The 27,663-nt window shown below is 42.5% G+C and overlaps 1 protein-coding gene across 1 annotated transcript in view; it reads left to right on the top strand.

The window, feature by feature from the left end:
* The window catches only part of UNC79 (unc-79 homolog, NALCN channel complex subunit), a 276,415-nt gene that overhangs the window by 123,257 nt on the left and 125,495 nt on the right, over positions 1-27,663 (top strand). Inside the window, exons 15-20 of the mRNA XM_023205526.2 lie at positions 16,691-16,881; positions 17,488-17,611; positions 20,139-20,267; positions 22,865-23,086; positions 25,185-25,412; positions 27,183-27,324. Coding sequence (XP_023061294.1) covers positions 16,691-16,881; positions 17,488-17,611; positions 20,139-20,267; positions 22,865-23,086; positions 25,185-25,412; positions 27,183-27,324 — 1,036 coding nt within the window. The remainder of the gene's footprint in view (positions 1-16,690; positions 16,882-17,487; positions 17,612-20,138; positions 20,268-22,864; positions 23,087-25,184; positions 25,413-27,182; positions 27,325-27,663) is intronic.

Below are 27,663 nucleotides of genomic sequence, written 5' to 3'. Positions count from 1 at the left end.
AAAAAAAAAAAAAAAAAAAAAAAAAAAAAAAAAAAAAAAAAAAATCTGTCTCCTTCTTTTTCCTGTAGGCGAATGAAAATCTTGCTCAAAAGGGAAAACCAAATTTTACCTTTGCATTAGTATATTAATACTAAAGCTAATTTCAATAACATTTTATAAACAAATCTATCTAATTTTAACCAGTTTGACCATAAGGTAAGTGACTTGTTTTTCTAAGACCACCAGAGTGAGCACAAAAGAACCAGCCAGGAGGCAAAGGTCAGGAGCAAAACTGCAAGTTTATTTTAGTAACTTAAGGTGTGGAGAAGAAGTCTGTCGGCCTCCGCAAAGAAGGCCGGCAGAGATCCCCCCCCACCAAGCTCTCGGAGTTCCAACAGTCCCCACGGCAGTGGGAAACTGGGAAGTCCGTGTGGCTCAATGGCCGAGAACGGCTTTTCTAGGAGTGGGAGGGCAATAGGTGGGGCAGGGGCGTGTCAGGGGCGTTCCGCAGGTGCGACCAGGTAAATCTTGGTCTCTTCGGATTGACGTCACCTGGCGCATGCCCAGTTGGTCTGCACCTTCCCGGGTCGCCGGCTGCATTTTCGCGCACCAGGGAAGGTGGCGGGTGGCGGGGGGGGGGGGGGGGGGGGGGGGGATGAAGAACCCGGAAGTGCACCATCTTGCCTCCGTTCGTCGGAACAGTAAGATTTTTATAACCCTTTATAATTTTTTGTTAAAGAGCAGATAACTGCTCCAGGAAAACCCTATTGTTCTGACATATGAGCCCAGATTCTGGCCCTGTGTTAGAGAGCTTTTATTTTAATAAAAAAACTAATACCTTTTTAATTTTAGTCAACTAGCTCATACACAGAATTTCTGTTTCAAGATTAATCTTTCTCAAATCTTCTCCAACTGGCTTAAACTTTCAGTTATATTCTATCTTTATTTTAACCCCAAACAATCCTTTAACCCTCTAAATTAGACAAAAGTAGTTTTTCTTTTAAAAACTACATTCCCATGCCTTTTTATTAAAAACACCTAATTTTTATTTTTAGTGTATGCAATTTTAATTCTGTACCAAGTACAGAGCCTGGGCCACAGGAACTGCAGGTAATATGTGACTCTTTTCCAGTATAGCTAGGGAGTGTGGCTAATTCTATATATCTCCAGGCCTTACCTAGAATCTAATGGCCCCAAAGCAGGCAAGTCAAACAGTTATTAAAAGTCATAGAAACAGTTATAACCTTAAAGCGTCTAGCAAGGGCGGTTTCTGACCTGCCTAATTTAGACCGAATGCCTAAATTTTAAAGACATTTTAATTTTATTTTACCTGTAGTCTTTAAAACTGACTTTATTTACCAAAGATTACTAAAGCCATGTGAACTAAATGGCATTAAAGTGTTTGTTTTTCTAATAAAATATGTTATTTAAGCATTTATTTTTCTTTAAGCCAATTCATTGGAGGTCTTTTACATATTTTGGTAGTAAGACATCACATACATGACACATATAAATACACAGACAGAGAAGCAGATCTGGTAGAGTTATAAGATTCTTCATTTGCCAGTTTTTAAGATTTTCTTTCTTTTTTTTTAAATTAATTTTTGAGATGGAGTCTCTCTCTGTCGCCCAGGCTGGAGTGCAGTGGTGTGATCTTGGCTCACTACAACCTCTGCCTCCTGGGTTCAAGCGATTCTCCTGCCTCAGCCTCCCAAATAGCTGGGACTGCAGGTGCATGCCACCATGCCTGGCTAATTTTTGTATTTTGAGTAGAAATGGGGTTTTACCATGTTGGCCAGACTGGTCTCAAATTCCTGGCTTAAAGTGACCCACCTGCCTCAGGCTCCTAAAGTGCTGGGATTACATGTGTGAGCCACCACATCCGGCCAAGATTTCTTTCTCATTTTATTTCAGATAGACCATCAATCTTTTGATTATCTGTTCTCTGCCCTAAATAATTATCAGTGAGGTAACTCTAAATTTGTGTTTTAAAAGGGACAATTCTTAGGTGAAATAAGATAGGTAATTTATATTTTACTTAAACCAAGAGAGAAATGGTGTGAGTAAAAGTTTAGGAGAGACGGACAGGAAAAACAGATACCATTACATGTGGAGATTTCTTTAAAGATATAAGGTTTTAAATTGGGTTCAGAGTGGAGCCTTTTAAAGAACAAGGCCAGGAAAGCATGCAGTTTTTAGGGCCTAGTAGTTGGGCACAGCTGGAAGGCAGAACAGAGCTCCCAAAATCAAGGATCCTGTTTTTACACCAAATACTGGGTCCCCCCAAAAAGGGAAGTGCTGTGAGACAAGACAGTGCAATGTTTTCACAGCATATTTTATTGTATGGCCATTTCCCCAAGGCTGCTGGACAACCCAACATCAATTAGTCTGCTCTGTAATCAGCCCATCCTCCATTTCATACCTTCTAGGTGCCCAAGAGCATGGCTTTTTAGGTAAACACACACAGAAAGGAGTATCACCCTGTAGTAATAGCCACTCACTGTAAGCAACTGCCACTGGACATTTAAAAAATATATGCCTCTTATTTAGCTATTGCACATTAAGATTCAACTTTTCTAAATAACGCAAAATAATTTCTGATGCCCCCAAAAGTCAAAAAGATCAGGTAACTAAAACAGAACAGAGTCTCAGATTTTGAGAAGTATCTGTCTGCTTATAATTCTTTGGGTTCTACTTGGAAAACAGAGGTTTCTTCCAAAACAGCAGTTTGTGGTGCCTCTCCTGTTTCTCTCAAGGAGTTCCAGGCTGTCAGAAATTACCTTAAGTCCTCTCATGCAGGGCAGTGAGGCCATGTGTGCCAGAGGACAGAGTAAATGGAGAAACAATTCAATCGACTGAGAAAAAAAAACAAAACAAAACCCAAAAACCCTTTTATGAGAAAAACAAGATCCAAGAAGAGAAAAAAGCATAACGGCCTTCTAAATGTATATATAGCTTGGATATCCCCTTTTAATTAATCTTGTTTACCATAGAGCTTGTTAAAAAAAACCCTTTTAAATCTTTAATTGCCAGACCATTGCCTGGCTGTTAGAGACAAACAGCCAGCACCTCTGGCATTTAAGCCTTTTATTCTCTGAAAGGGATTTTCCCAAGTGCAACTGTTACTAGAAAAAGGGCTCTTGATCCAGACCCCAAGAGACGGTTCTTGGATCTCGCACAGGAAGGAATTCAAGGCGAGTGGCAGAGTGCAGTGAGAAGAGAGAGTTTATTGAAAGCTACTCCACTACAGAGAAGGGCACCTTAAGTTTTTCTCGTATAGGGGTCCTCTCTATATAAAAACTAAGGTAAGCCATGTCTATGTAAGGGTGAGCAGAGAGCATGACAAAATTTATGTGCTATTGATTTAAAGAAAACTATCCTTGACATTTTAGTGTGTGAATACATCAAACCATAACTATAACAATCCTGAAGGCATATTTTGTTATGGGTATTGGGAATGTGGACTTTCTGCTGTTGTGGGAATGTGTCTTTGTTGGTATCTTAGGCTGTCTCCTCAACTGTCAATATCTTATGACTGTGGGTAGTGACCAGCAAGGAGTGTGCCCACTTAATCTGAAGATGGAGCTGAACTTAAAATGGGGTTACTCTGGCTCTCCTAGGTTCCTGCTTCCCTCACAAATCCAATAAGCCTTAATTAAGGTTATGATTTAACCATGGCTGCACAAAGTGTCTACAAAGAGATTACGAGCAGTTTTTACAAGATGTAGAATCACCTCCAAGATAGCTCAGAGAAAGGAAAATTCAAGACAGAAAATCACAAGCTGCCTGACATGAACCTGAAAATTTCCACCCTCTGAATGGCAGAGATGGAGAGAGAGTACCCCTATATGGTCACAAAGACAATGGAGGGAAAAAGAATAAATAAATAGCAAAGGTCACATAAATATCAAACCAGAAAGGACTCATTCCCTAAGCTGGGAATTGAACCCATGCCACTGTCATGAAAGGGCAAAGCCTTAGCCACAGAGCTACAGTATGGTGCAGTTGCTATTGTTCTTCCCAGAAGTAATCTAGAGCAGACAGTTTAAAGTTTGCAAAGGATTTTAACTGCTTAAGAGAATCCTTAAGGCTAGCCATGACATTATCATGTGTCCTTTCAGACTGGCTGCCCTACGTGAACTTGAAAATTTCCACCCTCTGGATGGCAGAGACTGAGAGAGAATACCCCCACATGGTCAGAAAGTCAAGCTCTCAAGGACATAAAACAAGACAAGAGGGAAACCTCATTTGATTTTTGTTTCAGGGACCCATAGCAAAGTTTGTAACTGACTAGTCTGCTGGGCTGGCTCAAACGGCAGACTTGTAGGGGTCCTATGCCCACATTCTATTCTGTGGCAACCCCTCCATGACAGAACAACGCAGAATGACATTCATACCACAAAGTACAGCAGATTCACTACAACCTCAGACTAGTCTCACACATCTTTTTTCTCATTAATCAAAACCTTGCAGAGGAGAGGAGCAGGAACAGGGATTTTTTTTTTTTTTTTTTTTTTTTTTACCATTTACTTAACTGGTTTGCACAGAGAGCGAGAGGCTGGGACCCTGGCTGTAAGAAATCCTTAGCGTTTTGCCTGCATGCCAGGGTTTTGGTTTCCCTCTCTCTGCAGCTTCTATAAGAGCAGAGCAGCTTTTGATGACCCTGTTCGCTGGGCCATAACTGTGGAGGCCAAGCTGTGTTATAAAAGAAAATCTTCCTTTTCTGTTTCATGGAACCATAGACAGAAGCCTCTCATTTTTGCAAGATGCCACCCAGTGGGCTGCATGGGGGAGTAAGATGTCAAATTAAACACATAAAAAGGAAAAATGGATCAGGATGTGAGGGCTACAAACTCTGGACCCATGTGCTGCCACTTCTCTCTTCTCAAAGACAGCGCTCATAAAAGAAAAACTTCAGCTGAATTAAATTTAAAAGAGTTTAATTGAGCAATGAACAATTTGCAAATAAGGCAGCCCCCAGAATCACAGTGGATTCACAGAGACTGTAGCACAGCTACGTGTGCTGTGCTGGAGTATAAAGATTTATAAACAAAAACAGGGAAGTGACCTACAGAAATCAGCAGTGAGGTACAGAAACAGCTGGGTTGGGTACAGATTGGCGCTTGCCTTATTTGAACACAGTTTGAACACTTAGCAGTCTATATGAGTGGTTCAGGTATGGCTCTGGGATTGGCCAAGACTCAGTTATTGTTACAGACACATACTACTAAATTAGGTTTTTAATTTTGTCTGACTGCTAACCTAGTGTAGGAAATTTTTGTGCGTGTCCATGTGAAGAGATCACCAAACAGGCTTTGTGTGAGCAATAAAGCTTTCTAATCACCTGGGTACAGGCAGGCTGAGGCTGAAAAGAGAGTCAGTAAAGGGAGATGGGTGGGGGCTGTTTTATAGGATTTGAGTAGGTAGTGGAAAATTACAGTCAAAGGGGGTTGTTCTCTGGCTGGCAGGGGTGGGGGTCACAAGGTGCTCAGTGGGGAGCTTTTGAGCCAGGATGAGCCAGGAGAAGGAATTTCACAAGGTAATGTCATCAGTTAAGGCAGTGACTGGCCATTTTCACTTCTTTCCTGGTGGAATGTCGTCAGTTAAGGCAGTAACTGGCCATTTTCACTTCTTTTGTGATTCTTCACTTGCTTCGGGCCATGTGGATGTATCTGTGCAGGTCACAGGGGATAAGATGGCTTAGCTTGGGCTCAGAGGCCTGACATTCCTGTCTTCTTATATTAATTAGAAAAATAACATAAAATAGTGTTGAAGTGTCGGGGCAGCGAAAATGTTTTGTGAGGTGGCATGGAGAGATAATGGGCGATGTTTCTCAGGGCTTCTTCAAGTGGGACTAGGGGCAGCGTGGGAACCTGGAGTGGGAAAGGTCAAGTTGAAGGAGGATTTTGTGGTAAGGGGTGATATTGTGAGGTTGTCAGAAGGAGCATTTGTCGTATAGAATGATTGGTGATGGCCTGGATATGGTTTTGGATGAATTGAGAAACTAAACGGAAGATATAAGGTCTGAATAAAAGAAAGAGAAAAATAGATATTAAAGGGTTAAGGATTGGGAGGACCCAGGACATCCAATTAGAGAGTGCCCAAGGGGGTTCAGCATAATTACTTGCTTGGTTGGCAAGTTTTTGGGCTCTATCCTTGAGTTTTTTTATGTTGTTATACACCAGGCCAGATTGATTTAGGAAAAAACAACACTCTTCATTTAAAAATATACAGAGTCCTCCTTTTTCAGCAGTAAGTCAAGGCCTCGGCGGTTTTGGAGGACAACTGCAGCTAAAGAGTCAACTTGGGCCTGGAGGACTGATAAAGTTTGTGATATATCTGTGATGCTAGCAGAGAAGTCATTAGAGAGGCTACAGAAGGTCGTGACAGAGGTTGAAATGCCTGCTATTCCAGTACTGAGAGCAATAGTGGAAGCAGAAGGTCCTAACCCAACAAGCAAGGGAATTAGTGGAATAACCCTTTTTTGTTGTATTGGTGTCATGAGGGGAACAGGGAGCTCTTTGGTCCCATTTGCAAATTGAATTTTGGGAGTAAGGAAAACTAGTGTACATGTGCTTGTCCAATTAGCAGGTAGACATGTGTAGGTAGAGGATCCACAGAGGAAGAAGAGACCTTGTGCGAGGCAAAGCTGGAGATGCAAAGTAAAAAGATGAGAAGGAGAGCTGAAAGGGGTGTCTTGTACCTGGACTCCTAGGGATCCAGCTAGCGTGGCAGCCGTCAGAGGTTGTAATGGGGACCGATGGGGTAACTGCATAGAGGGGAAGGTTTGATTTTCATGGTATATGAGAAAACATTGAGTATCTATGAGCAACCTTTCACTGTTATTTTTGGGGCTGGGTATAAGCAAACAAGAAGAGGGCCTGGGAGGAGAGTCTGACGAGCAAGGGGAAGGTAGCCAAGGATGGAGTGAAATACAGGTTAAGTGTCTTCCTAGGCAATAATTACTGCTAATGTTTTTAAGTTTGCCTGTATTGATACAGTGCTTATCTGTAATATGGAGCTGGAAGGCTCCAATTGTTTCAGTGATGTGTGTAGTTGGACTTTGGAGATAAAGAGTGAAGAAACATCGAGAAGGTGAAAGGTTACCCAGGGGAATTCCAGTGGGTCTTTGCTGAGAGATACATAAAGAAGCGGCCACAGGAATAGTAGTTTGTGTTGTGAGGGGTCCAAATATGGGGGGAGTAGAGCTGATAGAAGGAGAAAGGTTTTTTAAGTAAGTGTGGAGGATGGTGGCAGCTTGCTGATGTGAAATGTCTGGGGAGGTCTTGCTGGACCTGTCTAGAAAGTAAAGAAGGGAAAAGGTGAGGGCTGTTAAAGGAAGTTCGGAGATGTAGGGAGATAGGAGATGTTGACCAGTCTGTATGTAAGGCGGGGACAGCTGTGTAGGCACAGGAAGAAAGGGAAATGCAAAGCCAGCAATTGTTCGCTAAGGAGGGATTAGAAACGGCTAGGAGAGAGTGAGTAAAATTGATAGTATGGTGGAGATAGCTGGGGAGAGGTAGAGGGTGGCATAAGGATGGGAATGAGAATAAGAGTGAGTATAAAAGTAAAGAATAGAACTTCATTAGGGCAGAAGTATTGGAGGGTGCCCTGCCAGCAAAGATCATCTATCCACTCTAAAAGGGAGTTAAGAGTGGCAGTTTGGGGATAGCACCAGGAGATATCAGCTGTGATGGCTTAGAGAAACAGTGTAAACCAGCAGTGTAAACAAGAGTTTAGAATAGTGAGAATGGTGAATAGGAGTATGACTAGACAGAAGATAGTAGGGATGACTAGTTTTTGGGGCACAGCCCAAGTAGTAGGGGTGACTGCATAAAGCCCTGTTGCAAAAAGTAGGGTAAGGATGAACAGACCTAATAGAATGAAGAGACGTATTAGCTCATGAGGGTTATTACTGTTCTTCAGAAATGCGAGTGAGTTTAAGAGAAGTAGGGGAGAGTACTTGCGACTTCCAGGAGGAGGAGGAAGGATTAGGCTGGCTGTCCGACGGATACAGCTTTATTCTGGAATGGTGAACCCAGTGAGGAGGATCCTGCAGGTGGATGGCAGTCGGGGTACTATAGATGACTAAGTAGGGTCTGGTCCATCGAGGCTGTAGAGTTTGAGGGGTCAGGTTTTTAACAAGAACTGATCGTCCGGCTAGGTGTCTTCATATGGCTGGGAATCTGGAGTAGGCAAGAGAAGATTAGCAGCCTGGCAAATTTCTTGTCTAGCTTGCTGAAGGACTGGAAGATAGTCACCTAGAGGACTGGTGTCTGGGACGAGGTTGGGGCCAAGCAAGAAACTGCATCCATATAAAAGTTCAAATTGACTGTACCCTGTAGCATCTCCAGGAAAGGCTCTAATTCTGAGAAGGGCAAGAGGTAAAAGTACTGTCAAGTCCTTTTTAAGTCAGAGGCTGAACTTGGTGAGGTGTGTTTTTAAAAGACCATTAGTCCGTTCTACCTTTCCTGAAGATTGGGGATGGTAAGGGATATGAAGGTTGCACTGAATACCAAGAGCCTGAGAAACTGCTTGGGTGATTTGACTAGTAAAGGCTGGTCCATTATCGGACTGTATAGAGGTGGGAAGGCCAAACCGAGGAATTATGTCTGACAGAAGGGAAGAAATGACCACGGTGGCCTTCTCAGACCCTGTGGGAAAGGCCTCTACCCATCCGGTGAAAGTGTCTACCCAGACCAAGAGGTATTTTAGTTTCCTGACTTGGGGCGTGTGAGTAAAGTCAATTTGCCAGTCCTGGGCAGGGGCAAATCCCCGAGCTTGATGTGTAGGGAAGGGAGGGGGCCTGAACAATCCCTGAGGGTAGTAGAATAGCGGATGGAAGACTGAGAAGTGATTTCCTTCAGTATAGATTTCCATGATGGAAAGGGAATGAGATGTTCTGAGAGACAGGCTAGCGGCTTGTAACCTACATGTAAGAGGTTATGAAATGGCGACAGAATAGAATGGGCCAGTGAGGCTGGAAGGAGATATTTTCCTTGGTCTAAGAACCATTTGCCTTCTGTGGGAAGAGATTTATAGGTGGAAGTTTCAGTGGGAGAGTAGGTGGGAGTGACCGATGAGAAGGAGAAAAACTGCTGTGAGGGATAGAAGTTGGAACGCTAGCTGCTTTTTTAGCTACCTTATCAGCATAAGTGTTGCCCAGAGCAGTGGGATCTGATGCCTTTTGATGGCCCCTGTAGTGAATGACTCCAGCTTCCTTTGTAAGTAAAGTGGCCTTGAGAAGAGTTTTTATTAAAGAGGCATTAATGATGGAGGACCCTTGCATAGTGAGGAAACCTCTTTCTGCCCATATAACAGCACTGTGGTGCAGGATATGGAAGGCATACTTAGAGTTAGTATACATATTGATGCATAGTCCCTTTGCAAGAGTGAGGGCCTGAGTTAAGGCAATGAGTTCGGCTTGCTGAAGTCGTAGTTCAGTGGGGCAGAGTGGTAGCCTCAATGACAGATGTGGAAGATACTAGAGCATAGCCTGCCTTTACTGGTGAGTGGTGATTAGGCCTGGTGGAACTGCCGTCAATAAACCAAGTGTGATCAGGGTGAGGAACAGGAAAAAAGGAAATATGGGGAAATGGAGTGAATGTCAGGTGGATCAGAGAGATAGTCATGGGGCTCAGGTGTGGTATCTGGAATAATGTGGGAGGCCGGATTGAAGTCCAGGCCAGGAACAGTGGTAATTGTGGGAGACTCAACAAAGAGTGACTATAGCTGAAGGAGCTGGGGAGCAGAAAGTATATGCATCAGGTGTGAGGAATAAAATAGATTTTGGAAGTTATGAGAACTGTAGAGAGTGAGTTGAGCATAGTTTGTGATTTTGAGGGCCTCTAAAAGTATTAGGGCACCAGCCGCCGCTGCATGGACACATGATGGCCAGGCTAAAATAGTAAGGTCAAGTTGCTTGGACAAAAAAGCTACAGGGCGCGGTCCCAGTCCTTGTGTAAGAATTCTGACTGCACAGCCCTGCACTTCAGCTGTGTGTAGTGAAAGGGTTGGGATGAATCAGGGAGAGCTAGTGTGGGATCAGTCTCTAAAGCTGTCTTCAAGGAACAGAAAGAAGAGTGGGGAAAGGATTTAGGATCTATGGGGTCAGCTAGATTTCCTTTTGTGAGTTTATATAATGGTTTAGTTAGGATGGCAAAACCAGGTATCCAAAAGCGAAAGTATCCAACCATGCCTAGGAAGGAAAGGAGTTGTTGTTTTGTAGAAGGTGTTGGGGTTTGAGAGATCAGTTGGACATGATTGGCAGGGAGAGCACATGTGTTTTTATGAAGAATTATGCTGAGGTAGGTAATGGATGGAGAAGAAATTTGAGCTTTGGAGGGGGATACCCGATATCCTTTGGAGAATAAATGTTGAAGGAGCAGGAGGACAGGGGATTGATCTCCCAAGGGAAGTCCCTTGATCTGAGTCATGGCACCAAATTTCATCTGTGTCCGTGTGAAGAGACCACCAAACAGGCTTTGTGTGAGCAATAAAGCTTTTTAATCACCAGGGTGCAGGTGGGCTGAGTCTGAAAAGAGAGTCAGAGAAGGGAGATAGGGGTGGGGCCATTTTATAAGATTTGGGTAGGTAGTGGAAAATTACAGTCAAAGGGGGTTGTTCTCTGGCTGGCAGGGGTGGGAGTCACAAGGTGCTCAGTGGGGGAGCTTTTGAACCAGGATGGCCAGGAGAAGGAATTTCATAAGGTAATGTCATCAGTTAAGGCAGGAACTGGCCATTTTCACTTCTTTTGTGATTCTTCAGTTACTTCAGGCCATCTGGATGTATACATGCAGGTCGCAGCGGATACAATGGCTTAGTTTAGACTCAGAGGCCTGACAGAAATGTGCTCCCCCAAATTATAAGAGGCACACCTACTGGTCCAAACCCAAAGAAAGGACTAAGAGACCAGAGGTACAGCAAAAGTGAAACTTGACTGTCGGTCTTGCAAGATTGGGTGTCTGTTGAGCAGGCACATCTGGTACAGTTACAGCAAGCAATTTATCCCCTTGTGCACAAGTCCTTCCCCTGGTTCCTCTAGGCTGAGCACTGTGGGGTTACAATCTTCCTGAACGTGGTCACCTAAGTTTCTTTTCTTGGTTTTTATTGGTTGTTGGGTTGGGGCTTTAGGTATTTTCTTTAGGGTCTTCTCACTGTATTTTGTTGTAGCCCTTAATGCATTGTAATCATAGTCAGCTCTGGGACTTTTCAAGTATTTGACCTATGACCTAGGGGGTTAAGCAAGCTGTTAGGAATAGATAAGGTGAGCTATTTTTGCAAGCTAGTAAACTTCCATTCTAAGCTAAATCCTCTGGTTCGGGTGAGGATAACTAAAGGGTCCGAACAAGCAGGCAGTGGCTATTAATGCAAGGTCCTAGGGTATCCTGTTCTTCCATAGCTCACAGGTCCAAGTGTATTCAAGGTATTTTGTCTTGGAAATGGACCACCATATATGTTGTTTTCTACAGCTAGGTTATATCCACAAGGACTCAAATATAGAAGTATGGACTTCTTCTCAGGCCGTATTTAGTTTGCTTTAACAGCACGCAGAGTTAGTAGCTTCACACTGAGACAGATGACAGGCAAGTCCACAGGCTTCCCTTCCTCAGAAGGTGTGGCAAAGGGAGGGAAAATACTTAGAAGACTTAAAGAAGATTACAGAGTTCAAAGTCAGGGTACTAAACAGAGTTTTCTAAACTGATCAGCCGTTTCAATCCATCCTGCATGGGTGACTATTCAGGCTGAGCCGATCCCCCATTTCAACACGTCCTGTGTGGGTATCTATTCAGTTGGAGTTGATGAAGTTAGTGAAAACCAAAAGAAGGGAAGGAGGAAGGAAGAAGGAAAAATAAAAACACAACAAATAGGGGACAGGAGAAGAGGGAAAGCATAGCTTAGAGGGGTGGCAAGGAGTCTTGGGGAGGCTGGAGGAAAACTCTCAGTTGCAGCAATACTGAACCAAAGATTCGGACAGCTGCCCATCAGCTGCAGAGGGGTCTGGCCATCATGCTGGCTCCCAAGCCTCCTGCTTGGGAGGGAAAAATGTTCCCCATGTCCTGTGGACGTGCAGCGGTTGCCAAAGAATCTCTTATAAACCAGACTCTTTGGCTTCCCATGTAATGGAAATTAACATGGGGCCAAGTGGATTTCCTAGACAAGGATTTTATTTCAGGGCTTATGCTCAAGAGCAAGGGAGACAGTGGAAATGCAAGAATCCTCCCACTGGTTTTCCAAAAAGCGTTGGTAGGGATCGTTTTATTAGGCAAAGAGCGGGAATTGACATCAGGGGTAAGGTGTGCAGGCTGGGCTGGGCAGAGCTTGTTAAGGGGTAAGGTATGCAGGTCAGCATAGCCGGTCTTGATGGTTACCTTGAGTAACAGGCCACCTGGTGGTCTGGCCAGCGGCAACAATGCTGTAAATCAATTGTTCAGTATTCCTTCCCGAGTAGGGACACTCCACAGCCTTGGTTCGATTTTGGATCTCCTTAGGCCAGTTTCTGGAAATTTTTCTTTTTTCTTTTTGAGACGGAATCTTGCTCTGTCGCCAGGCTGGAGTGCAGTGGCATGATCTCGGCTCACTGCAACCTCCGCTTCCCGGGTTCAAGCGATTCTCCTGCCTCAGCCTCCTGAGTAGCTGCGACTACAGGCATGTGCCACCACACCCAGTAGAGGCGGGGTTTCACCATGTTGGCAAGGATGGTCTTGATCTCCTGACCTTGTGATCCACCCACCTTGGCCTCCCAAAGTGCTGAGATTACAGGCTTGAGCCACTGCCCCTGGCCTGGAATTCTTTAAGTAAAAGGCATGGTTAAACATGAAAGCCCAGAAAAATAATATAGTGTTAAATCAAGTTTAGCCTAAAACTGCCTCCTTACATCCTTTAAGTTTGGCCTAAAAGTTTCTCTGTACATCGTGATCTATAACAAGTGGAGGTATGAATGGACCGTAGCCTACACCGTGCCAATCACCGAGTTTTGGCCAATCAAATGTAGCCAACTATTCGAACCATGTTCACAAAATGCAAATGCCAACCTATACCCAATCCAGCTGTTTCTGTACCCTTCCTCCCTTCGTTTTTTTTTTTGAGATGGAGTTTCACTCTTGTTGCCCAGTCTGGAGTGGAGTGGTGCAATCTTGGCTCACTGCAACCTTCACCTCCCAGGTTCAAGCGATTCTCCTGCCTCAGCCTCCCGAGTAGCTGGGATTCAGGTGCCTACCACCACACCTGGTCGATTTTTTTGTATTTTTAGTAGAGATGAGGTTTTCCCATGTTGATATCAAACACCTGACCTCAGGTGATCCACCCACCTCGGCCTTACAGAGTGCTGGGATTACAGGCATGAGCCACCGTGCCCGGCCTCACTTCTCTTTTCTATCCATCCCTTTCCTTTGTCCATAAATCTTCTTCTACCACGTGGCTGTGCTGGAGTCTCTGAGCCTACTCTGACTCAGCAGGCTGCCCAAATTGTGAATCGTTTATTGTTTGATTAAACTCCTTTACATTTAATTCAGCTGGAGTTTTCTTTTATCAATATAATGGCTACTTTCTTTTGTGAACCCTGAATATCTGAGACGGTCTCAGTTAGTTTAGAAAGTTTATTTTGCCAAGGTTGAGGATGCTCTCCTCTGACACAGCCTCGGGAAAGACATGTGCCCAAGGTGCTCCGGGCACAGCTTGGTTTTATACATTTTAGGGAGACATGAGACATCAATCAATATATGTAAGAAGTACATTGGTTCTGTCCAGAAAGGCGGTGACAACTCGAAGCAGGGAGGGAGCTTCCAGGTCACAGGTAGGTGAGAGACAAATGGTTACATTCTTTTTTTTTTTTTGAGACGGAGTCTCGCTCTGTCACCCAGGCTGGAGTGCAGTGGCCAGATCTCAGCTCACTGCAAGCTCCGCCTCCCGAGTTCACGCCATTCTCCTGGCTCAGCCTCCCGAGTAGCTGGGACTACAGGTGCCCGCCACCTCGTCCGGCTAGTTTTTGTATTTTTTAGTAGAGACGGGGTTTCACCGTTTTAGCCAGGATGGTCTCGATCTCCTGACCTCGTGATCTGCCCCTCTTGGCCTCCCAAAGTGCTGGGATTACAGGCTTGAGCCACCGTGCCCGGCCGGTTGCATTCTTTTGAGTTTCTGATAAGCCTTTCCAAAGGAGGCAATCAGATATGCATCTGTCTCAGTGTGTGGCAGAGGGGTGACTTTGAATAGAGTGGGAGGCAGGTTTGCCCTGAGCAGTTCCCAGCTTGACATTTCCCTTTAGCTTAGTAATTTTGGGGCCCAAGGTTTTCCTTTCACATTTTGTATGACTATTAATTGGTCTTAATATGACTATGAATTGCGCCCCCCCCACCAAAGTGCTGGGATTATAGGCGTGAGCCACTGCGCCCCGCTATGCAGACTTTTAAAGTAACTGCTCCAAGAGGATTTCCAGGGACATATTTGCCTACTGCCAGGTTTTGGTCTAGGACAAACATGAAATTCTCCTGGCAGTGTTGAGCTTTAACATGTAGGTAGGTGCTTAAGGGAGGATGGGGGAATGGATGATTATTTGTCTGGAGAGTCTGCAGTGTTTACATGTCCAGGCTGAGGCCCAGGACAATTACAATTTAAATTTTGCTTCCTAAATGCAGGCCGGTCCCTTTTCCAGTGTCCTGAGGGGAGGTTTTGGGATTGGTAAGAAGGATGGGGGTGGGGGGGGGGCTTTAGGTTATTCCTAAGGCCACATTTATGTTTTTGTAAAGACTCAGTAAAGCCAGGACATTTATTTATTTTTAAAAAATATTTATTTATTTATTTAATATGGGGTCTCGCTCTGTGGCCTAGGCTGGAGTACAGTAGCACAACCATAGCTCACTGCAGCCTCGAACTTCTGGCTCAGTCGATCCTCCCACCTCAGCCTCCCGAGTAGATGGAACTACAGGTGCATACCACCATGCCCAATAATTTAAAAAAAGTTTGTTTAGAGACAGGGTCTCACTATGCTGCTCAGGCTGGTCTTGAACTCCTGGCCTCAGGAGATCCTTTCGCCTCAGCCTAGAACAGTTATTTTTAATTCTTCAAAGAACTGGGTGGTGGCCTCAGCAGTAGCATTAAGGGATTGGCCTGCCCATCCAACTGCACTATTTTGAAATTGCCCCTTTATGTCAGAAAGAAGATTTCCAACTGATGTGGAAACCAAAAGATTCCTGCGTTTTAGGGCTTCTGAATTTAGAGCTGTGTGCCTTTGGAATGTTTTTATAAATCTTTTAACAGAGCCTTTAGGATACATTCCTATCCTCTGAGCACATCATTCCACTTCAGCCCATTGACCTGTAGAGGGAAGTCTTCCATGATATCTCCTATGAGACTGAACTATCAGCCTCCCACTGGGCCGTGTGCAGGAGGAAGGTGGTGAAGGGGAGTTTATAGTGGGTGTAGATTTAAATTGTTGTTCTAAATCTGATTTCTGTTGTTTAATTTCATTAAGGAAGCCTTTTAGGCTAGCTGTGATACTTTTTGTGTCCTTCTTTCAATTACCTGTAGGTAATTAGGACATTTGTTTAGGGTAAGTGCGCTCTAAAAATCCTTTTAAATATGAAAGCTTTTCTAACCCAAAAGATTTGTCATCTGACCATTGACAATTTAGGGTTTCCAAAAGCAGGGTTGTTCCAAAATACGATTCAAAACCAATAAGCCTTTATATGGCTTGACCATAAACTACGTAGCCAAAAAAACTTCAGTAATGATATATTTCAGGATCTTAATGTTATTAGTGCTGATTTTTTTTCCCTCTGTACCTGTAACTAACAACAACACAACAGAAATTCCAGAAATATAGTCACTTCCTAAAAATATTTAGTCAGTTGTCTAGGATTTTGGTCAATATGGCACCAAATAGATATTGGAACTTTAAAATAGAATTGATAGATTTTTCGGAATAATCTGGAATTGTAGATGTAATAAACATTTAAAATAGGATTCATTTAAATTAAGGTAATTTTTCACACATCTTGTGTTATTTGGTAAAGACTCAGGACCAGTTTAACCTTTGTTACATTGATACTTAGAATATACGATCTCTAACCTCAGGATTATGAACAACCTAAGTCTGTAAATTCATGATTTTAACCTTTTCCTGCTCTTAAAAATTAATATACTATCTTAATTAGTTTAAAAAGCCAGTCCTTTTTATTCACAGATTCAACTACCTTTAGAGTGTTCTTAGGAAAAAAATTGTGGCAGAGTATGCAGCATAGGGTAAAAAGAGCGCTGTGTACTACTGTATTTCCTGTAATGAAAAATCTGCAGTACAAAGCATGCAGTAGTAGAAAACTGTGTTCTTCTGAAGCACAGGTGTAACGTGCATATTGTAATGGATTTATCAGACTTTAGGAATAAGAAAGCTCGAATAGTATGCTCATCCTGTTGGGAATAAATCTTTGGAATTTTAATTCACATGTGATTTGGAAAATCTACAGTAGAATCATTAAAAATTCAATCTGTAATCAATATTTGAGCCTATTGGTAACTATGTTTTCCTTTCTGTAACTGATGGATCCTGGTGGTTTGCCATCTTACGAATCAATCTCACACTGAAGATTCTTGGCCGAGGACTCAGACATGATGAATTGTGGCCTTTCTCTGTACCCGTTGCCTTAGGAAGTCCTTGAGTATAATTGTAACCAGTGTGTTTCATTCTTTTCCCCTGTGGGTGTGGAAACCCCTTCAGGTTGGTGGCTACTGGGATAAGTCCTGTAGCACAGTGACTCAGCTGAAGGAAGGTCTCAATCGAATCCTCTGCCTGATCCCCTATAATGTGATCAGTCAATCTGTCTGGGAGTGCATTATGCCAGAATGGCTGGAAGCCATCAGAACAGAAGTCCCAGATAATCAGTTAAAAGAATTCAGGGAAGTATTAAGGTGGGTAAGTAGTTTAATGAAATCACTGCAATTATAATCATACCTAATGTTTGTTGAGCATGTACTGTATGCCTGTCACCCTACTAAGCATTTTATATAATCTCATTTACTTTTTAACAACCCTGTAGAGAAACTTGAAGCCCCAACATGAAATAGCTGCAATACCTCAACCGAAGATGATTTGGCATTGTCCCAAAAAGATTTTGTTCTTGTGGAATAGTAAATAGATAAAAACAGATGTTTGCTTATTTTGAAATTTTCAAATATAATTATAATTGGTGGGATGTGGTGGGAAAGTGCAAAGGGAAACTGTTTTAGATGCTAGGGAGCAATGCTAATGCCTTAGAAATGCAATTCCTTCTGTTAAACTTAATATGAGGAAGAATAGTAATGTTATTAACAACCATATGAATTATTTATAAGACCTCTATTTCAATGACAAACTTCTCTTATAGTAAAGTGAAACATGCTGATAACAGTTCAGAACACAAACTAATCTAAAAGACTTGGCTTTCCAGATAGGGAATAGTTAGAATGACATTGGTGGCATTAGTAGAACCCGATCTATGCCCATTGGTCATTTACTTGTGTTGCTCTGCTTTCCAGCAAAATGTTTGACATTGAACTCTGTCCTCTGCCTTTCTCAATGGAGGAGATGTTTGGTTTTATTAGTTGTCGGTTTACAGGATACCCCTCATCTGTGCAGGAGCAAGCTTTACTATGGCTTCATGTAAGTGAATAATACTTTTGATCATTTTAGGAAATAATTCTTAGCTTACAAGCTTTAGATTCCTGGGTCGAGGGGGTGGGAGTTGTAGCAAAGAGTATTTCCTATGCATAGATAAATGAATAAATTTCAAATATATGTTGCTCTAGTTGTGGGTAATAACATATAAATATATAAATTGTGTAATAATATTACTGAATTCATAGTAGCTTGAGGTCCTTTTGTATTTTTCCATCAATGGCTATTAAAAGTATAATAGTTGTCTTGTGGGATTCTGCTAAATCTTTGATATTAAACAGGTCCTTTACTTGGAAAGATGGGGAAGGATTTAGTGACTAGTTCGTGCTGTTCTCTCAGCCTGGGATGACTTTCTCTTGTGTCTCTATTTGTGAACTCCAACCTACCTTTTAAAGTTCATCTCAAAAATTATCCCCTATGTGAAGTTTTCTGCTACTTCAAGCCCTCATCTTCCCAGGTTCTCTGTGTGAATTTGGTTCTATTTCTGTCTCACAGTTTTCGTCTCTCTCTCCACCTGATTACAACCTCCTGAGTACAAGGGCCAGGTCTTACTCATTTCTGTATTTATAAACCTCTTCATCCTCTCCTCCTAGAATATAGCACATGCTTTGTATTTAAAAGTGGATGTTCAGGGCCGGGTGCGGTGGCTCATGCCTGTAATCCCAGCATTTTGGGAGGCCGAGGTGGGTGGATCATAAGGTCAGGAATTCAAGACCAGCCTGGCCAAGATGGTGAAATCCTATCTCTACTAAAAATACAAAAAATTAACCAGGCATGGTGGTGGGTGCCTGTAATCCCAGCTACTTGGGAGGCTGAGGCAGAGAATTGTGTGAATCCAGGAGGCAGAGGTTTCAGTGAGCCGAGACCGCACCACTGCACTCCAGCCTGGGCAACAGAGTGAGACTCTGTCTCAAAAAAAAAAAAAAAAAAAAGTGGATGTTCAATTAAAATTTATTAAATTGACTTGAATACCTGATATGAAGTTTGGGCAGTTTTAGACAATGAGGACCGAATCAATGTTTAGGTTAACTACAGGTACAGATACATTTCTGTGTCATGCAAGGATAGGATTCCATAAGCTCTTCAAGTTGTAAAGATGCCTTTCTGGGTTCAAAACTGAAGAGCAATATTCTTCACATTTGACAAAGAGTAAAGAAACCATTTTTTAAAAAGTCAAAATTTGGGCCAGCTCGGTAGCTCACACCTGTAATCCCAGCACTTTGGGAGGCGAAGGTGGGTGGATCACTTGAGCTCAGGAGTTCAAGACCAGTCTGGCCAACATGGCCAAAGCCCATCTCTACAAAGAATACAAAAATTAGCTGGATGTGGTGATGCACATCTGTAGTCCCAGCTACTTGGGAGGCTGAGCCAGGAGAATCTCTTGAGCCCAGGAGATCGAGGCTGCAATGAACTATGATCAGGCCACTGCACTCCAGCCTGGGCAACAGAGTGAGGCCCTGTCTCATACAAAAAAAAAAAAGTCAACTTTGGGATTTAGAATTTTAACCATTTATTCCCAAATGGATTTCAGTAAGGTAATTCTCCTTTTAAGAAAGCCAGTCTTCCTACAAATGGCTGGATGTTGCCTCAGTTACCCAGTTGCACAGCCCTTACACTGGTCTCCTTGGGGATGAGCCCATACAGCTTTGTCCCCCGTCTAGCTACAGCGGCAACATTTACACGTTTTACGGACTGGGCTTTCATCCAACCTTGATTTATAAGACGGAGTGCTGCAGCTGAAGGAGGTTTTCCAGCCTTGGTCTATTTGGAGGATAGAGTGGACACTATAGTGGTTAGAGTTGACTCATTTATAATTAATTGTGGAAACACATGCAAGAGCTCCCATGGGCCAGGCACTGGAATAGGCACTGGAATAAAAATGGGACCAGAAATAGTCCTTTCTGCATACTTCCTTTCTTTAAGCAGCTCTCAGTGGGCGGGATAGGATTAGATAATTAAACAGAAGAAAAAGTAATAATTGCTCTAATAAAGGTATGTATAAAGGTTAAGAAAGCAGAGAACAGGGATGGATTAATTCTGTCTGAAGGAAGAAGGCATTTTTTTTTCCAGAAAATTAATGACAGAGAAGGTGACTTGATTTGGGCCCAGACTGACACCAAGTTGTACCAGACAGCAAGATGGGATGGGTCATTGAGATCAGAGTGGGGATGGACTGGAGAAGCAGTGCTAGTCCAGGAGAAAGGCGGGGACCTAAGGCACTAGCGGTGGGTATGGAGAGTGGGGTACAGTGTCAAGAAAAACTGAGAAGTGTTAGTAGAAAGAACGTGGTGACCTATTGGATGCTGGGGGTGAGGAAAGGAGAAAGTTCAATGATAACTTTGATTTTCTTAGTATGAAAATTGGAGGATGACTGTGTTGATAGAATACATGCAAGGCTAAATATCCTCATGTTCAATAATTTGCTTTGGAAAAAGAAGGCTAAATGTAGCTTTTTTGAGTTTTAAAATTTACATGTGTTTTTTGGGGGGATATATGCCTTTTTTTCCCCTAGGTATTATCGGAGTTAGATATCATGGTTCCACTTCAACTCTTAATAAGTATGTTTTCTGATGGAGTTAATTCGGTCAAAGAGCTGGCAAATCAAAGAAAATCAAGAGTCAGTGAACTGGCATCTCGAAGGGTAATTATTGCCACATTTGTTCTTGTCTTACTTTTTAAAATTTTGAAAACCCTTGTCAGTTATCCTAAGCCTGAAAGTACTGTCATAAGAAACCAAAAATGTGTTTTCCTCCCATCTTGCTGTGTTCATCTTTTAAGTGCATTAAATAGTCACATTTGTTTGGTATAGTATATAATCAGTAAGTTATTGAGTTTTCATTTTCTTTTTAATTGCTTTGAATTTTAGCTCTCTCCGTTGATGAAAAAGAGTTGCTTTTTGGTAACATTCCATTTTTATGAGTCTCCTGCTGAATAAGAATTTTTTACCAGCTCCTAGGCAGATCAGTGCTTCACTTTGGGGGTGAGGAGTTTGGCAGGAGTTTGGATGATTTTTTTTCCTTGTCTTTTGGGAAGATACGATCAACTAGTGGTGAATGTGAGGGATGCTGTCACTGTGAACCAACTGAGCCCACTTTCTTGACCCCTTTGCATCACTGTAGATGAGAAAAGTCAAGATAGTCTGGTCTAAAGTGTATACAAACTGCTGGACAGCTCTGATTATTTTTCTGTGGAGGCCTGATAGAGTCTCTGCTGATGTGCTGCTGTTCTCAGGCCGTGAGCAGCTGTGGAAAGGTTGACTCTTATTGGATGGTTGGCAGAAAATGTTCACCACTCTTTCCTTGTCAAGCCTCTCTACAAAATTTCCCCCACTGTTTGCCACAGGCCTCCAGCCATTCCACCTGATATCTAGGGATTAAAAAATGGAACATGATTATGGGTTTGTATTCATCATTTTAAAGAATGTCATTACTTATTTTGTCATCTGCCTGATAGGAGCCAGCTGCCAAACATCTATACTTTATTTCTTTCTTCCGTAACCTTTAAGATGACATTCCTTTGTGTGGCACTTTATTCTGTGCAATGTGTTCACAGTAAACAATATCACAATGTGTTCACAGTAAACAATATCACAATGAAGATCACATTATCTTCATTTTACAACTGCCTAACCTGATGTTCAGTGAAGTGAAGTGATTTCCTACAGATAACACCGTGAATGCTTGGGTGTTCTGATTCTTAATGGGGTAATCTTCCTCTTTACCTTAGAAATGGTGTTTGAAGAGCTTTGTGGTGACCACAAAGATTTTTAAGACAGAAAAATATCCTAGGTGATAGGTTCAATCATATCCCAAACCTCAGCATCACTCAATATAACTTTGTACAAACCTGCATATGTGTCCCCTGATTCTAAAATAAAAATTGAAAAAGAAAAAAAAGAGAGAGAAATATGATTTGAGAGTGATGTACAGATGTGTTAGTCAGGGTCCCGATTCGGAATTTATCCCAGATAGTTTAAATGACGACTTTAATGGAGATTCTGCCTAAAGTGTTACGGGAAAGCTTAAAGGAGCTAAAGGAGCAGTACGGTGGACAAGGCACTCAGAGTCCAGGAACAGTCCAGGAGAAAGTCCTTATATCCCCAGGACTGAAGGAACAAAGGAGAGAGTTCCTGGAGTACCAAACAGGAGCTGAACTCTAAGAAAGGGCTGGTTGGAGAAGTTATGGAGTGCTAGAGATGCTCCCAGAGATGTAGCACCCAAGTGGGCAGGGAGAAGGGGAAATACTTCTGCCTCTCTTTCCTCCAGCTTTCAGGACTTCTGCTGGTGCCTCCCATTCGCTGAACCCAGCCAGGTTTGCTGACTCATGCCTCTAATCCCAGCACTTCGGGAGCTGAAGTGGGAGGACTGCTTGAGTCCAGGAGTTAGAGACCAGCCTGGGCCACATAATGAGACCTTGTCTCTACAAAAAAATTTTCAGAAAATTAGCTGGACCTGGTGGTGCATGCCTGTAGTCCCAGCTACTTGGGAGGCTGAGGTGGGAGGATTGCTTGAGCCTGGGAGGTCGAGCCTGCAGTGAGCTGTGATCATGCCACTGCACTCCAGCCTGGGCCAAGAGAGCAAGACTCTGTCCCAAAACAAAACAATGACAAAAAACATCCAAAGAATAAAAACCATTGACTTAACCCAGCTGGAAGCTAGGCAGCAAAGGAGCCAGAGGAGACTCAGTCCACGACTTCTTGGGCATAGAGTAGGGCCAAGGAGGTAGTAAAGGTCTGAGTGGGGGTTGAGTGGACAAATGGAGAATAACCAGTATAAAAGGTTTGTCATATATTGTTGACCCATAATAGTTTAATACTTGTAATCCCCAGAGACCATCTTTTAACCAATTGTGTCAATCTCAGATTCTGTGCTTCTGATTCTAAACATTATCTTGCAATATTTTACTTTTGTAAATTCTCATTTTCCAGGGTACAGTTTTCAGTATATTCAGACAATCTGGTCTAAATGGACATGTTTGATGGGTTGAAAAATGTAATGGCAGATGCCTTCATTCTTCAGCATGTTGATGTCACTTCCTGACAACTAGGAAGTTTGAGTGGTTTTATATTTTGTTTTTATATATTGAGAGAATCCTTAGTATTTGGAGGTACTAATGCTATCGGTTAAGGAAGGAAATAAGTGTGACAGTTGGAAATACCTTCCATAGAGTCCCCAAATATTTTACACAGCCATTTGAGCTTCTGTGAGTTCATTTCTGTGTTGCCATTCTTTCTTGTAGGTGAGTGTTGCCTCTGATCCTGGTCGACGAGTTCAGCACAATATGCTCAGTCCATTTCATAGTCCTTTCCAGAGTCCGTTTCGGAGTCCTATGCGTAGTCCGTTTCATAGCCCTTTCAAGAATTTTGGACACCCAGGAGGAAGGACTATTGACTTTGATTGTGAAGATGATGAAATGAATCTAAATTGTTTCATCCTCATGTTTGATCTTCTCCTGAAGCAGGTAGCTGAAGCATGAGCTTCCTTTAGTTCAGAGGTGAAGAATGAGAGAAAGCATTGTACAGCAGTTCTTTCCATGTGTTGGGCATCTCCACACTTAACCGAAATGATACAGCATCACCCAAGACCACCTTTTGCAAACTCCTTTGGGGATTTCCCAGAGAGTCTGAAAACTACTTATGTGAATATCTGCAGTGATGTTGACATATGAGAATGGATTGAATTTTAGAAACACCCTAGTGTCATTAGAATTGATTCTGTTAAATAAATTGCATGAACCAAAAGTATGATACTATTGTTGGGAGGGGCAAGGTACAACTCTATAGTGATGAAGCTAATTTTAATATATTTTATACATTGATTTTTAAAGTTAATTTTAAAAGAGAAGTTAAAAAGATTTTGATGAGAACATTTCTTTTTAACCTTTTATTTTGAAACAATTTCAGATTTGCAGAAAAGTTACAAGAATACTATAAAGAATTTCCAAATACTCCTCCCTGCAGTTCTCCAGATGTTAACATTTACCACATCTGCTTCTCTCTCTTTCTCTGCATGTGTATGCATTAATTTTTTAATAGATTGTTTGAGACTAAATTGCAGACATGATGTCCTTTTATCCCTAAACACTTCAGAGTGTATTTTCTAAAAAATAAGGACATTCTCTTACATAAACATAGTACAGTTATCAAAATCAGGAAATTAATAGTGTTATAGTACTACTATATAACTTACAGAAATTATTAATGTTAAAAATTGATATAATAATAGTAATATCTTTATAGCAAGAGAAGAAAGCCTGGCTTTGATTAAGGAACAATCTAGAAGCACTCATTGCAATTATATGTACTGTTTCCTTTGTCTTCTTTAATCTAGGACAGTTCCTCTGTCTTTATCTTTCACGTCCTTGACTTTTTTTTAAAAAAATTTTTAAATTTTTGTGGGTACCTCTTGGGTGTCTATACTTATGGGGCCTTGACATTTTTGAAGAGTATAGTCTGGTTATTTTGTGGACTCTCCCTCGATTTGAGTTTGCCTGATGCTTCCTTATGAATTAATTTGGGTCATGCATTTTTTGGTAGGAAGACCACAGATGTGATGTTACGTCCTTTGTAATGCATCATGTCAGCAGGCATAAGATATAATGTCCCATTACTGCGATGATAACTTTGGTCACCTTAACCAAGTGACCAAAATCTGCCAGATTTTTCTGTGATAGTCACTATTTTCCCTTTTGTAACTAATAAGTAATTTGTAAATACCTTATGGATTTCCTATTTATTTATCAGACTTTCATCCACTAGTTTTAGCATCAATGGATGATTCATCAATTATTACTATCATGACAGTCAAGTGATAATTTTCCAATTCCATCATTTCTTCTAAATGTATTCGCTGGTACTCTACTGATGGAATAGTTTCTCCTTCTTTCCCATTTATGTGTTTATTTATTTATCTACTTGCTCCCGCAGTGCCCATGGATTTTTATGTTATTTGGTGGGTTATAATCTGTCACTGTGATTCTGTATCTTGATGCTCGTGTTCCACAATTGGCCAGTGGGAATCTTTTCAAGCTGGCTCCTGTGTTCTTTTGGCACGTCCACATCATTCCGTGAACTCTTCCTTAATTTCTGGTGCGACAAGATGTTCCAGGCTCATCTTATATTTTCCTAGCCCCAGCCCTGGAATTCAGCCATTTCTCCAAGGAGCCCTGGTTCCTTTTAGCAGCTCATGGTATTTAGAAACCAAGATCTGGATTCTAGGTGAGGAGGAGCATTTTCAAAATGTGTAAAATCTCACAAACCGACGAGCCAAAAACAACAACAGCTCTCTTTTAAATGTCCTACATGATTTTTAAAATAATTCCTATTGCTTCGTCTTGTGTTTATATTCCTTCTAGAAAAACTCATGGACAGCAATGTATATTCATGGTCTTGAAGCCTATATTGTCTTTAAACAATTCAATATTGCTGTCAGTTAGTGAAAATTATCCCCAAGTAGTGTGCCAATGGAATATTGGACAAATGGACCAAACTCCTTCTTCTTCTTCTTTTTTTTTCCTGTGTGTATGTGTGTGTGTGTGTCCTTTTTTCGATGTCTTTCAGATGGAGTTACAAGATGATGGAATCACGATGGGTTTAGAGCACAGCTTATCAAAGGACATTATTTCTATTATAAACAATGTCTTCCAAGCCCCCTGGGGGGGATCCCACACCTGCCAGAAGGATGAAAAAGCAATCGAGTGCAACTTATGTCAGTCTAGTATCCTCTGCTATCAGCTTGCTTGTGAACTCCTGGAGAGACTAGCTCCCAAAGAAGAAAGCCGGCTGGTGGTAAGCAGTTGAAGAAACAAGATGACCCATGTATCATAGCATTAAAGACTGCAGTAGCTGATGTAATGGAGTCTTCCTCCAGCATCATCTTAGACTCCATGCTGGGTTATACGTGAGACTATGTTAAAAGAAACTTTTCCCATTGCTTCTGCCAACTCGGGCTCTTGGAAAGGGATACAAACTGGAGCCACACTATACAGAATTCTATTAAGTGGCTTGAGTGAGGGTTGTAGTGCCTCCATTCATATGGTTTCATGCATTACTAGTATTCTTGAAAGAACTTTTATCACAAAGTTATATTACAAAGTTTAAGTGACAATGAATACTGTAGATTTAATTTTTTTTTTTTTTTGAGAGAGTATCTCACTCAGTCTCCTAGGCTGGAGTGCAGTGGCTCAGTCATGCTCACTGCAACCTTTGCCTCCTAGGCTCAGGTGATTCTCCCACCTCAGCCCCCCAAGCAGCTGGGACTACAGGCACCCACTACCATGCCTGGCTAATTTTTAAATTATTTTTTGTGGAGACAGGGTTTTGCCATGTTGCCCAGTTGGTCTTGAACTCCTGAGCCCAAGTGATTCACCCTCCTCGGCCTCCCAAAGTGCTGGGATTACAGGTGTAAGCCACCACACCTGGCCAAATGTATGCATTTTTAAATTGTTTCTCCAGCTAGCTGTTGACAGACACTTGGGTTGCCATACCTTGCTGTCTGTAACTCACATGTTATAGCAGTTTCTCGCTCCTAAAAATTTGACTACCCTGGACAACCGGTATTTGTGTCTTTAAAATTTTAAAATTTATTTATTTATTATTATTATTATTTTTAGAGATAGTCTCTTGCCCTGTCACCTAGGAGTGCAGTGGTGGGATCATGAATAGCTGCAGCCTTGAACTCCTGGGTTTAAGGGATCCTCCCACCTCAGCCTCCTGGGTAACTGGGCACAGGCATGCCACCATGCCTGGATAATTTAAAACATTCTTTTAGAGATGAGGTCTCACTGTGTTGCCCAGGCTGGTCTCAAATCCTGCCCTCAAGCAATCCTCCTGCCTCAGCTTCCCAAAGCACTGGGATTCCAGGCATGAACCAGTGCACCTGGCCAGTATTTGCATCTTGTTTTTTGAGATGGAGTCTTGCTGTGTCGCCCAGGCTGATGTGCAGTGGTGTGATCTCAGCTCACTGCAACCTCCACCTCCCAGGTTCAAGCGATTCTCCTGCCTCAGCCTCCCTAGTAGCTGGGATTACAGGTGTGTGCCACCATGCCCAGCTAATTTCTGTATTTTTAGTAGAGATGGGGTTTCACCATGTTGGTCAGGCTGGACTCGAACTCCTGACCTTGTGATCCGCCCACCTCGGCCTCCCAAAGTGTTGAGATTATAGGCGTGAGCCACAGTGCCCAGTCATTTGCATCTTAATATAGTTCTGTGAACCCCTTATTATTCCTTCCTAATTAAGTCCTGTTATTGAATAACATGCACATGGCTGGGAGTGACTTGAGGTGAGAAAGCAGGCCTAGGAAGATTTAATGATGTTTTTGATCTTCTATATATATTTGAAGTGAAAGAAAATGTTTCAGCAATAGCGGATAGAGCTTTCTTTTCACTGTTCTGGCAATAAGCTCGAGGTCTTTTGGGGTGTGGTGCCTTGGCCTCTGGCCTCAGCAGCATGGGGCCCAGGACACAGCAGGTGTGCAGTCCAGCTTTGCTGAGCTGAGCAAACTGTTCCTGACACCCCTCCAGGGCTGCTTACCTGGCTGCCTGTCCTGTTTATTTCAGGAGCCCACAGACAGCCTTGAGGATAGCCTCCTTTCTTCCAGACCAGAGTTTATCATAGGCCCTGAAGGGGAGGAGGAGGAGAATCCTTCAAGCAAGCATGGGGAGAACCCAGGCAATCTCACGGAGCCTGTGGAACGTGCTGGTAGGTGTGCTCTGACTGCTGGGGAGTGTACTGTGTGCACAGGGCCTGATGTTCAAATCACTGGGTTCTTGGTTTAATATCGACTTGGGCAAATTCAGACGTGGTTTCCTTAGTATAGACTTGTGCAGAGGAACATTTCCCAGCAGATTATAAAGTGGACAGATCCATTACAGTTCCCATAGAACCCAGTTCCCTGAGCATCTTTCTGGCAGTAGGTGCCAATTTTCAATAAAAACTCATCACTTCCCTACTTACAATGCATGGTGTTCTCTGTGGACCAAGGCTGGGCGCTGACAATCTTGACAGCCACTCAGGGCATCTGGCCAAAGCAGAGTGTTT

Source organism: Piliocolobus tephrosceles, chromosome 6 (genome assembly GCF_002776525.5).
Source record: "Piliocolobus tephrosceles isolate RC106 chromosome 6, ASM277652v3, whole genome shotgun sequence".
Taxonomy (NCBI): domain Eukaryota; kingdom Metazoa; phylum Chordata; class Mammalia; order Primates; family Cercopithecidae; genus Piliocolobus; species Piliocolobus tephrosceles.
This window is presented reverse-complemented; position numbering and strand designations above follow the sequence as displayed.